The sequence below is a fragment of the Carassius auratus genome, chromosome 9, assembly GCF_003368295.1.
Source record: "Carassius auratus strain Wakin chromosome 9, ASM336829v1, whole genome shotgun sequence".
NCBI classification, from domain to species: domain Eukaryota; kingdom Metazoa; phylum Chordata; class Actinopteri; order Cypriniformes; family Cyprinidae; genus Carassius; species Carassius auratus.
In genome coordinates, this window is record NC_039251.1 from 25,672,939 (window position 1) to 25,687,233 (window position 14,295).

The 14,295-nt window shown below is 36.0% G+C and overlaps 1 protein-coding gene across 1 annotated transcript in view; it reads right to left on the reverse strand.

Moving 5' to 3' along the window:
- LOC113108886 (transmembrane protein 198-B-like) overlaps positions 1-14,295 on the reverse strand; it is a 46,049-nt gene that overhangs the window by 16,668 nt on the left and 15,086 nt on the right. Inside the window, exon 3 of the mRNA XM_026272294.1 lies at positions 13,481-14,056. Coding sequence (XP_026128079.1) covers positions 13,481-14,056 — 576 coding nt within the window. The remainder of the gene's footprint in view (positions 1-13,480; positions 14,057-14,295) is intronic.

Consider the following 14,295-nt stretch of genomic DNA (forward strand, 5'->3'; position numbering starts at 1 on the left):
TAGCAACATGCTAGTCGCATGCTAATCATGCTAAAATCATGCTAGCAACATGCTAATCATGCTAAAATCATGCTAGCAACATGCTAGTCGCATGCTAATCATGCTAAAATCATGCTAGCAACATGCTAATCATGCTAAAATCATGCTAGCAACATGCTAATCATGCTAAAATCATGCTAGCAACATGCTAGTCGCATGCTAATCATGCTAAAATCATGCTAAAATCATGCTAGCAACATGCTAGTCATGCTAAAAATCATGCTAGCAACATGCTAGTCGCATGCTAATCATGCTAAAATCATGCTAGCAACATGCTAATAATGCTAAAATCATGCTAGCAACATGCTAGTCGCATGCTAATCATGCTAAAATCATGCTAGCAACATGCTAATCATGCTAAAATCATGCTAGCAATATGCTAGTCGCAGGCTAATCATGCTAAAATCATGCTAGCAACGTGCTAGTCATGCTAAAAATCATGCTAGCAACATGCTAGTCGCATGCTAATCATGCTAAAATCATGCTAGCAACATGCTAATCATGCTAAAATCATGCTAGCAACATGCTAATCATGCTAAAATCATGCTAGCAACATGCTAGTCGCATGCTAATCATGCTAAAATCATGCTAGCAACATGCTAGTCATGCTAAAAATCATGCTAGCAACATGCTAGTCGCATGCTAATCATGCTAAAATCATGCTAGCAACATGCTAATCATGCTAAAATCATGCTAGCAACATGCTAATCATGCTAAAATCATGCTAGCAACATGCTAGTCGCATGCTTATCATGCTAAAATCATGCTAGCAACATGCTAGTCATGCTAAAAATCATGCTAGCAACATGCTAGTCGCATGCTAATCATGCTAAAATCATGCTAGCAACATGCTAATCATGCTAAAATCATGCTAGCAACATGCTAATCATGCTAAAATCATGCTAGCAACATGCTAGTCGCATGCTAATCATGCTAAAATCATGCTAGCAACATGCTAATCATGCTAAAATCATGCTAGCAAAATGCTAGTCGCCTGCTAATCATGCTAGCAACATGCTAATCATGCTAAAATCATGCTAGCAACATGCTAGTCGCATGCTAATCATGCTAAAATCATGCTAGCAACATGCTAATCATGCTAAAATAATGCTAGCAACATGCTAATCATGCTAAAATCATGCTAGCAACATGCTAGTCGCATGCTAATCATGCTAAAATCATGCTAGCAACATGCTAATCATGCTAAAATAATGCTAGCAACATGCTAGTCGCATGCTAATCATGTTAAAATCATGTTAGCAACATGCTAGTCGCATGCTAGAAACATGCTAATCATGTTAACATCATGCTAGCGACATGCTAGTAACTTGCTAATCATGCTAGCGACATGCTAGTAACTTGCTAATCATGCTAACGACATGGCTAGTCACTTGCAAATTATGCTAGCGACATGCTAGATACCTTGCTAATCATGCTAAGTACATGCTTGTCACATGATAGTCACTTGCTTGTAATGCTAACAATATGTTAATCACTGTCATTTTTTATACTTCTTAAACTTAAATCTTTTTAAACTTTTTAAACTTTTCACATTTTCAAACTATCTATCTACCTATATATCTATCTAACTATCTATCTATCTTCTGACTGTCTATCTATCTATCTATCTATCTATCTATCTATCTCTCTGTCTATCTATCTATCTATCTATCTATCTATCTATCTATCTATCTATCTATCTATCTCAGACTGAAAACCATCAAACTTAAACTTTTTAAACTTAAACTTTTCAATCTTTTCAAACTTTTCAAACTTTTCAAACTTTTTCAGACTTTCTGGTCAGGCTTTCTCAAGCCAACTTAAAGTTTGTCTTGACGAACTTTTTTATCTAGTTAAGTTGGCTTGAGAGAGCCAACTTACTGATATTCTATTTAAACTTATTATTATTATTATTATTATTCTTCTTAGACTAAATTATCAACTCTAACTCCTCCTAGAGCTTTAACTCTACAGACTCCAAACTCGGACCAGCTCTTCAGACTAATCTCGCCGGGTGTGCTATATCTTTTCTAACTGATCGGACTTATACTTTTCATAAAACTGAAGATTAAAAATCATAAAAATCCCATAGACTTGCATTGAAAAGCCTCTGCTCATCTGAACATTCCGTGAACTCCAACTGTCAAAAATTCAAATCTAAACACACTGAAGCCCATTAGACTCAATCAGACTAACCTATGTACTATTACTAACCCATTCAAACTCATTCAAACTCATCTATCTATCTATATTCAAACTCTATCTATCTATCTATCTATCTATCTATCTATCTATCTATCTATCTATCTATCTATCAAACTCATCTATCTATATTAAAACTAATCTATCTATCTATCTATAATCAAACTCATCTATCTATAATCAAACTCATCTATCTATCTATCTATCTATATTCAAACTCATCTATCTATCTATATTAAAACTAATCTATCTATCTATCTATCTATCTATCTATCTATCTATCTATCTATCTATCTATCAAACTTATCTATCTATATTAAAACTAATCTATCTATCTATCTATCTATCTATCTATCTATCTATCTATCTATCTATCTATCTATCATCAAACTCATCTATCTATCTATCTATCTATCTATCTATCTATCTATCTATCTATCTATCTATCTATATTCAAACTCATCTATCTATCTATCTATCTATATTCAAACTCATCTATCTATCTATCTATATTCAAACTCATCTATCTATCTATCTATCTATCTATTCAAACTTATCTATCTATCTATCTATCTATCTATCTATCTATCTATCTATCTATCCTAACAACATGCTAGTCATGCTAAAAATCATGCTAGCAACATGCTAGTCGCATGCTAATCATGCTAAAATCATGCTAGCAACATGCTAATCATGCTAAAATCATGCTAGCAACATGATAATCATGCTAAAATCATGCTAGTCGCATGCTAATCATGCCATGCTAATCATGCTAAAATCATGCTAGCAACATGCTAATCATGCTAAAATCATGCTAGCAACGTGCTAATCATGCTAAAATCATGCTAGCAATATGCTAGCAACATGCTAATCATGCTAAAATCATGCTAGCAACATGCTAGTCGCATGCTAATCATGCTAAAATCATGCTAGCAACATGCTAATCATGCTAAAATCATGCTAGCAACATGCTAGTCGCATGCTAATCATGCTAAAATCATGCTAGCAACATGCTAATCATGCTAAAATCATGCTAGCAACATGCTAATCATGCTAAAATCATGCTAGCAACATGCTAGTCGCATGCTAATCATGCTAAAATCATGCTAAAATCATGCTAGCAACATGCTAGTCATGCTAAAAATCATGCTAGCAACATGCTAGTCGCATGCTAATCATGCTAAAATCATGCTAGCAACATGCTAATAATGCTAAAATCATGCTAGCAACATGCTAGTCGCATGCTAATCATGCTAAAATCATGCTAGCAACATGCTAATCATGCTAAAATCATGCTAGCAATATGCTAGTCGCAGGCTAATCATGCTAAAATCATGCTAGCAACGTGCTAGTCATGCTAAAAATCATGCTAGCAACATGCTAGTCGCATGCTAATCATGCTAAAATCATGCTAGCAACATGCTAATCATGCTAAAATCATGCTAGCAACATGCTAATCATGCTAAAATCATGCTAGCAACATGCTAGTCGCATGCTAATCATGCTAAAATCATGCTAGCAACATGCTAGTCATGCTAAAAATCATGCTAGCAACATGCTAGTCGCATGCTAATCATGCTAAAATCATGCTAGCAACATGCTAATCATGCTAAAATCATGCTAGCAACATGCTAATCATGCTAAAATCATGCTAGCAACATGCTAGTCGCATGCTTATCATGCTAAAATCATGCTAGCAACATGCTAGTCATGCTAAAAATCATGCTAGCAACATGCTAGTCGCATGCTAATCATGCTAAAATCATGCTAGCAACATGCTAATCATGCTAAAATCATGCTAGCAACATGCTAATCATGCTAAAATCATGCTAGCAACATGCTAGTCGCATGCTAATCATGCTAAAATCATGCTAGCAACATGCTAATCATGCTAAAATCATGCTAGCAAAATGCTAGTCGCCTGCTAATCATGCTAGCAACATGCTAATCATGCTAAAATCATGCTAGCAACATGCTAGTCGCATGCTAATCATGCTAAAATCATGCTAGCAACATGCTAATCATGCTAAAATAATGCTAGCAACATGCTAATCATGCTAAAATCATGCTAGCAACATGCTAGTCGCATGCTAATCATGCTAAAATCATGCTAGCAACATGCTAATCATGCTAAAATAATGCTAGCAACATGCTAGTCGCATGCTAATCATGTTAAAATCATGTTAGCAACATGCTAGTCGCATGCTAGAAACATGCTAATCATGTTAACATCATGCTAGCGACATGCTAGTAACTTGCTAATCATGCTAGCGACATGCTAGTAACTTGCTAATCATGCTAACGACATGGCTAGTCACTTGCAAATTATGCTAGCGACATGCTAGATACCTTGCTAATCATGCTAAGTACATGCTTGTCACATGATAGTCACTTGCTTGTAATGCTAACAATATGTTAATCACTGTCATTTTTATACTTCTTAAACTTAAATCTTTTTAAACTTTTTAAACTTTTCACATTTTCAAACTATCTATCTACCTATATATCTATCTAACTATCTATCTATCTTCTGACTGTCTATCTATCTATCTATCTATCTATCTATCTATCTCTCTGTCTATCTATCTATCTATCTATCTATCTATCTATCTATCTATCTATCTATCTATCTATCTATCTCAGACTGAAAACCATCAAACTTAAAACTTTTTAAACTTAAACTTTTCAATCTTTTCAAACTTTTCAAACTTTTCAAACTTTTTCAGACTTTCTGGTCAGGCTTTCTCAAGCCAACTTAAAGTTTGTCTTGACGAACTTTTTTATCTAGTTATTATTATTCTTCTTAGACTAAATTATCAACTCTAACTCCTCCTAGAGCTTTAACTCTACAGACTCCAAACTCGGACCAGCTCTTCAGACTAATCTCGCCGGGTGTGCTATATCTTTTCTAACTGATCGGACTTATACTTTTCATAAAACTGAAGATTAAAAATCATAAAAATCCCATAGACTTGCATTGAAAAGCCTCTGCTCATCTGAACATTCCGTGAACTCCAACTGTCAAAAATTCAAATCTAAACACACTGAAGCCCATTAGACTCAATCAGACTAACCTATGTACTATTACTAACCCATTCAAACTCATTCAAACTCATCTATCTATCTATATTCAAACTCTATCTATCTATCTATCTATCTATCTATCTATCTATCTATCTATATATCTATCTATCTATCAAACTCATCTATCTATATTAAAACTAATCTATCTATCTATCTATAATCAAACTCATCTATCTATAATCAAACTCATCTATCTATCTATCTATCTATCTATCTATCTATCTATCTATCTATCTATCTATCTATATTCAAACTCATCTATCTATCTATATTAAAACTAATCTATCTATCTATCTATCTATCTATTTATCTATCTATCTATCTATCAAACTTATCTATCTATATTAAAACTAATCTATCTATCTATCTATCATCAAACTCATCTATCTATCTATCAATCTATCAATCTATCTATCTATCTATCTATCTATCTATCTATCTATCTATATTCAAACTCATCTATCTATCTATCTATATTCAAACTCATCTATCTATCTATCTATATTCAAACTCATCTATCTATCTATCTATCTATCTATCTATCTATCTATCTATCTATCTATCTATCTATCTATTCAAACTTATCTATCTATCTATCCTAACAACATAGTCATGCTAAAAATCATGCTAGCAACATGCTAGTCGCATGCTAATCATGCTAAAATCATGCTAGCAACATGCTAATCATGCTAAAATCATGCTAGCAACATGCTAATCATGCTAAAATCATGCTAGTCGCATGCTAATCATGCTAAAATCATGCTAAAATCATGCTAGCAACATGATAATCATGCTAAAATCATGCTAAAATCATGCTAGCAACATGCTAATCATGCTAAAATCATGCTAACAACATGCTAGTCGCCTGCTAATCATGCTAAAATCATGCTAGCAACATGCTAATCATGCTAAAATCATGCTAGCAACATGCTAGTCGCATGCTAATCATGCTAAAATCATGCTAGCAACGTGCTAATCATGCTAAAATCATGCTAGCAACATGCTAATCATGCTAAAATCATGCTAGCAACATGCTAGTCGCATGCTAATCATGCTAAAATCATGCTAGCAACATGCTAGTCATGCTAAAAATCATGCTAGCAACATGCTAGTCGCATGCTAATCATGCTAGCAACATGCTAATCGCATGCTAATCATGCTAAAATCATGCTAGCAACATGCTAATCATGCTAAAATCATGCTAGCAACATGCTAGCAACATGCTAATCATGCTAAAATCATGCTAGCAACATGCTAGTCATGCTAAAAATCATGCTAGCAACATGCTAGTCGCATGCTAATCATGCTAGCAACATGCTAGTCGCATGCTAATCATGCTAAAATCATGCTGGCAACATGCTAATCATGCTAAAATCATGCTAGCAACATGCTAGTCGCATGCTAATCATGCTAAAATCATGCTAGCAACATGCTAATCATGCTAAAATGATGCTAGCAACATGCTAGTCACATGCTAATCATGCTAAAATCATGCTAGCAACATGCTAGTCGCATGCTAATCATGCTAAAATCATGCTAGCAACATGCTAATCATGCTAAAATCATGCTAGCAAAATGCTAGTCGCCTGCTAATCATGCTAAAATCATGCTAGCAACATGGTAATCATGCTAAAATCATGCTAGCAACATGCTAGTCGCATGCTAGTCATGCTAGAGACATGCTAGCAACATGCTAGTCGCATGCTAGTCATGCTAGAGACATGCTAGCAACATGCTAATCATGCTAAAATCATGCTAGCAACATGCTAGTCGCATGCTAATCATGCTAAAATCATGCTAGCAACATGCTAATCATGCTAAAATCATGCTAGCAACATGCTAATCATGCTAAAATCATGCTAGCAACATGCTAGTCGCATGCTAGTCATGCTAGAGAAATGCTAGCAACATGCTAATCAGGCTAAAATCATGCTAGCAACATGCTAGTCGCATGCTAATCATGCTAGAATCATGCTAGCAACATGCTAATCATGCTAATCATACTAAAATCATGCTAGCAACATGCTAGTCGCATGCTAATCATGCTAAAATCATGCTAGCAACATGCTAGTCGCATGCTAATCATGCTAAAATCATGCTAGCAACATGCTAATCATGTTAAAATCATGCTAGCAACATGCTAGTCGCATGCTAATCATGCTAAAATCATGCTAGCAACATGCTAATCATGCTAAAATCATGCTAGCAACATGTTAGTCGCATGCTAATCATGCTAAAATCATGCTAGCAACATGCTAGTCGCATGCTAATCATGCTAAAATCATGCTAGCAACATGCTAATCATGCTAAAATCATGCTAGCAACATGCTAGCAACATGCTAATCATGCTAAAATCATGCTAGCAACATGCTAATCATGCTAAAATCATGCTAGCAACATGCTAGTCGCATGCTAATCATGCTAAAATCATGCTAGCAACATGTTAGTCGCATGCTAATCATGCTAAAATCATGCTAGCAACATGCTAGTCGCTAGTCGCATGCTAATCATGCTAAAATCATGCTAGCAACATGGTAGTCGCTAGTCGCATGCTAATCATGCTAAAATCATGCTAGCAACATGGTAATGTTAGATGTTTATCTCTCTGTCCATCTATATTAAAACTAATCTATCTATCTATCTATCTATCTTCAAACACTATCTTCAAACTCTATCTATCTACCTATCTATCTTCAAACTTTATCTATCTATCTATCTATATTCAAACTCTATATATCTATCTATCTATCTATCTTCAAACTCTATCTATCTATCTATCTCAGACTGAAAACCGTCAAACTTAAAACTTTTTAAACTTCTTAAACTTTTCAAACTTTTCAAACTTTTCAGACTTTCTGGTCAGGCTTTCTCAAGCCAACTTAAAGTTTGTCTTGACGAACTTTTTTATCTAGTTATTATTATTCTTCTTAGACTAAATTATCAACTCTAACTCCTCCTAGAGCTTTAACTCTACAGACTCCAAACTCGGACCAGCTCTTCAGACTAATCTCGCCGGGTGTGCTATATCTTTTCTAACTGATTGGACTTATACTTTTCATAAAAATGAAGATTAAAAATCATAAAAATCCCATAGACTTGCATTGAAAAGCCTCTGCTCAACTGAACATTCCGTGAACTCCAACTGTCAAAAATTCAAATCTAAACACACTGAAGCCCATTAGACTCAATCAGACTAACCTATGTACTATTACTAACCCATTCAAACTCATTCAAACTCATCTATCTATCTATATTCAAACTCTATCTATCTATCTATCTATCTATCTATCTATCTATCTATCTATCTATCTATCTATCTATCTATCTATCAAACTCATCTATCTATATTAAAACTAATCTATCTATCTATCTATAATCAAACTCATCTATCTATAATCAAACTCATCTATCTATCTATATTCAAACTCATCTATCTATCTATATTAAAACTAATCTATCTATCTATCTATCTATCTATCTATCAAACTTATCTATCTATATTAAAACTAATCTCTCTATCTATCTATCTATCATCAAACTCATCTATCTATATTAAAACTAATCTATCTATCTATCTATCTATCTATCTATCTATCTATCAAACTCATCTATCTATCTATCTATCTATATTCAAACTCATCTATCTATCTATCTATATTCAAACTCATCTATCTATCTATCTATATTCAAACTCATCTATCTATCTATCTATCTATCTATCTATCTATCTATCTATCTATCTATCTATCTATCTATTCAAACTTATCTATCTATCTATCCTAACAACATGCTAGTCATGCTAAAAATCATGCTAGCAACATGCTAGTCGCATGCTAATCATGCTAAAATCATGCTAGCAACATGCTAATCATGCTAAAATCATGCTAGCAACATGCTAGCAACATGCTAATCATGCTAAAATCATGCTAGCAACATGCTAATCATGCTAAAATCATGCTAGCAACATGCTAGTCGCCTGCTAATCATGCTAAAATCATAATAGCAACATGCTAATCATGCTAAAATCATGCTAGCAACATGCTAATCATGCTAAAATCATGCTAGCAACATGCTAGTCGCCTGCTAATCATGCTAAAATCATGCTAGCAACATGCTAATCATGCTAAAATCATGCTAGCAACATGCTAGCAACATGCTAATCATGCTAAAATCATGCTAGCAACATGCTAATCATGCTAAAATCATGCTAGCAACATGCTAATCGCATGCTAATCATGGTAAAATCATGCTAGCAACATGCTAATCATGCTAAAATCATGCTAGCAACATGTTAGTCGCATGCTAATCATGCTAAAATCATGGTAGCAACATGCTAGTCGCATGCTAATCATGCTAAAATCATGCTAGCAACATGGTAATCATGCTAAAATCATGCTAGCAACATGCTAGTCGAATGCTAATCATGCTAAAATCATACTAGCAACATGTTAATCATGCTAAAATCATGCTAGCAAATGCTAGTCACATGTTAGAAACATGCTTATCATGCTAACAACATGCTAGCGACATGCTAGTAACTTGCTAATAATGCTAACGACATGGCTAGTCACTTGCTAACTATGCTAGCGACATGCTAGCAACATGCTAATCATGCTAGAAACATGTTAATCATGCTAAAATCATGCTAGCAACATGGTAATCATGCTAAAATCATGCTAGCAACATGCTAGTCGCATGCTAATCATGCTAAAATCATGCTAGCAACATGCTAATCATGCTAAAATCATGCTAGCAACATGCTAGTCGCATGCTAATCATGATAAAATCATGCTAGCAACATGCTAATCATGCTAAAATCATGCTAGCAACATGCTAATCATGCTAAAATCATGCTAGCAACATGCTAGTCGCATGCTAATCATGCTAAAATCATGCTAGCAACATGCTAATCATGCTAAAATAATGCTAGCAACATGTCAGTCGCATGCTAATCATGCTAAAATCATGCTAGCAACATGCTAGTCGCATGCTAATCATGCTAAAATCATGCTAGCAACATGTTAATCGTGCTAAAATCATGCTAGCAACATGCTAGCAACATGCTAATCATGCTAAAATCATGCTAGCAACATGCTAATCATGCTAAAATCATTCTAGCAACATGCTAGTCGCATGCTAATCATGCTAAAATCATGCTAGCAACATGTTAGTCGCATGCTAATCATGCTAAAATCATGCTAGCAACATGCTAGTCGCTAGTCGCATGCTAATCATGCTAAAATCATGCTAGCAACATGCTAGTCGCTAGTCGCATGCTAATCATGCTAAAATCATGCTAGCAACATGGTAATGTTAGATGTTTATCTCTCTATCCATCTATATTAAAACTAATCTATCTATCTATCTATCTATCTATCTATCTATCTATCTATGTTCAAACACTATCTTCAAACTCTATCTATCTACCTATCTATCTTCAAACTTTATCTATCTATCTATCTATATTCAAACTCTATCTATCTATCTATCTATCTTCAAACTCTATCTATCTATCTATCTCAGACTGAAAACCGTCAAACTTAAAACTTTTTAAACTTCTTAAACTTTTCAAACTTTTCAAACTTTTCAGACTTTCTGGTCAGGCTTTCTCAAGCCAACTTAAAGTTTGTCTTGACGAACTTTTTTATCTAGTTATTATTATTATTTTTATAAGGTGGCCTATTATAATTCGGCTATCAAACTGCCCAGCTATTTCACTTCAGCACCGCATTTCACACAAATGCACGCGCACAATGATGATTAGATCCTGTAGCCGGTGAAGAAGTCTCCATCCACAAATAGGGGTGTGACGGTTCGTATATAACCGTGAGACCGACGGTTATAGTTGAACACCGTCATTAGAACTCTATAACCGCCAAAACCGTGTCATTAAAATATTTTTTACCAACATTTTTTATCAAAAATTATTTTCATTTTTTAGATAGGATCATAAGATGCGCAATATATCGGGAGACATGGTTTTTGCCACTTAATGAAGTTTTGTAAATCGTCCCACATGATATTTACCACTTCATTAAATTTTGCTTTGTAGAAAACCTTTCTTAAAAACGAATTTCGTTTTGTACAAATTTTATCTTAATTTTAATAAATGTTTCATCAACCAATTGCATGTATTTTAATAAATAAAAAGCAAGTAAAGCAGACAATGATAACCGTGACATGGAAGCACCAGCGCGCCGCTTGCACTGCACTGTGACCTAGAGCACATCTCATCGCAAATGAAACTCAGCGTAGGCCTATGCCTCATACTTTAGCATTAAATATCTTTGCTGCATCCTTTCTAGAACAGACAATGGCTTTTTTTTTTGCGGCTCGTATCAGCAAAGCATTGCATCGCCATAGACCGCAAAACAAGCAGTGGATGGCGGGCGGTGCGGCTTTGAAATTTGCTCTATGATTTCCATGAAGCAAAAAACAAGGACGGAATCTCGAAATCCAGTCATGAAAATGAAACTTGCATTTTAATATGGACAGTCATGGAATTTGCCAAAGTTAGCATAAAATAATCAAATCAAATCTCCATATGGACCAGTATCGGTAAATGTTAAGCCGCAAAAGTTGTTTAAAATATAAATCCGTGTTCTGCGCGTCTCTGTGTGAATTAATGAATGGCAGAGAAGTGCAGGTTTGTTTACTACATAGACTGAAGCGCATGACGTTTGCATTACTTTCAGCATCTGAGCTTCAGAGTTCTCTCTCCTTCAAGCGATCTGAACTTTTCAGCTCATCTCAATGGACACACAGCGCACCTGTATTTGACACTCTGTAAACTCTTTGTGAAGGCACACGACTCACCGTCACTTTACTGATAGTGCTGTTTCTCACACATGCAAAGAGAGAGAGAGCGAGAGTCTTACCACGCTTAAACAACACCTTATATGTAAACTATTCTTTGTTGTCTTCTCCTGTCAAAATAATGGATTTAATTTAGAATTATTCATATTCATTTTCGAACAAGCAGAAGACATACCAGTTTCTCCGGTAGTGGGCGGAGCTAATGGGCAAATGGCAATGGCTTTTTTTTGCGGCTCGCATCAGCAAAGCATTGCATCGCCATAGACCCCAAAACAATCAGCGGATGGCGGGCGGGTGCGGCTTTGAAATTTGATCAAAAAACGTTGGCGCGGATGATGAGTTTTGTGACAGATCTCCTTAATAAATGGAGGTCTGAAACCTCTGCCCCTTTACCGATCAGAGCGCGCGCTGACACGGAGTTAACCCGCTATCTCCAAGAACAACCAATTGACTTGGACGCCCCCCCAGTACCCCCCAGTACGCGCGATATTACTGTTGCGTCTGACCTTGAACTGAACTGAAACTGTTTTAAATACAGTATTTTTATATTTAACGTTAGTTTATCAGTATGTTTGAAAGTAAAATGAAATTTACTCACCCTCAAGTTTTCTAACATAATGTCCTAACCAGATGCATCATGACAAGATTCCAGCAAAAAGCAATGTGTCTGTCCAAATCAGATGTGAAACAGCTATGCGACATAACAAAATCAATCAAATATCACAGCCAATCAGAAGCAAGTGTGGGCGGGATCTCTCTGAAAGTGCACTGCACTTGCATAGAAATGAATACATTTATAATAAAATTCATAAACATTAAATCTTTTTAACATTATTAATAGTACATACTTAGTGACTGGTACCATCTTTTTATTGAATAAACTTGTTGAGTACATATTAACTTCCAGATCTATTCTAACTCAAGTTAGACACTTTTAACATTGAATGAAGCCCACGATCAGTTACTGAGATGATCATTGTCATAGTTTGTATGCCACAATGTTGCAGAAATAGAAATCATTTCTAAAACAGAATCCTCTGTTGCTTGTCGCGGCTGAAACAAAACTCAGATTAACATGGAAAAGATGCCTTTTTGTGTGTCGCTGTGTCACACAAAGTCTGGTTAGGACTTGTATGAGTTTCTACCTTCTGTTGAACACAAAATATACCTTTAGTTACCAACTTTCTTCAAAATATCTTCTTTTGTGTTTAACCTAAAGAAACTCATTCAGGTTTGGAACAACTTGAGGCTGAGTAAATGACAGAATTTTAATTTTGGGTGAACTATCCATTTAAGCCACAGCCTTGTCCCTTTCCCAACAATCGCTTGCCAAACTTACCTTCTGTGTGCGAATATCCTTCAGCCGTGACCTTCCACTGAATAAGAACACCCAGCAGCGCCAGCACGGGCCAGACTCCCATGACCACCCATGTGAACCAACACACTGGGCGAGGTGGATCCACCTTCACCCTCTCATAGATATATTGTGTCAAAGCAAAGAGCTCGACAAAATAATCCACAGTCACAGTCACCACAGCTGATCCGAAGACGGCGGTGGACAGGGTGGTGAAACAGCGCTGCCACTGCAGCGTGAGCACAGCAAACAGCATGCCTGAGCCCAGCAGCACACCCAGGGGAAGCCACACTGTCCTCGGGTGATAAAACTCCTCTAGAACCACCAGAGAGGCCAGGGCCACCAGTAAACCCAGGAGAAGTCCAACCATGAAAAGCCCCACGCTGCGGACCAGCATAGTGACCAAACCGCACAGTGTGCCAATGCCCAGGCCGATGCCCACGCTGGCCTCCACACTGAGCTGAGTATCCATGACCCTCTCCTTATAGCAGAGCATGAAGATGATGATGGAACCAAACATTAGACCCGTGAGGAACATTACAGCCTTGAAGCAGCGGTACCCTACAAAAGAAGAAATGTGGAGAGGGAAGGATATAGGAGGAGGAGGAGGAGGAAAGGGTGGAAAAGAAAATGATTTTAGAAGAGATCATTATTTTATTCAATCAAATGACAATCGCAATTACATATATGTAGATAACGATGATAAGCTCTGAATATTTGTATTCAATATGGATAAGTCTAACAGCCTATAACACAGCAGAAATAAATGGAATGGTCACCTTTTCATCTGCATGTCAAAG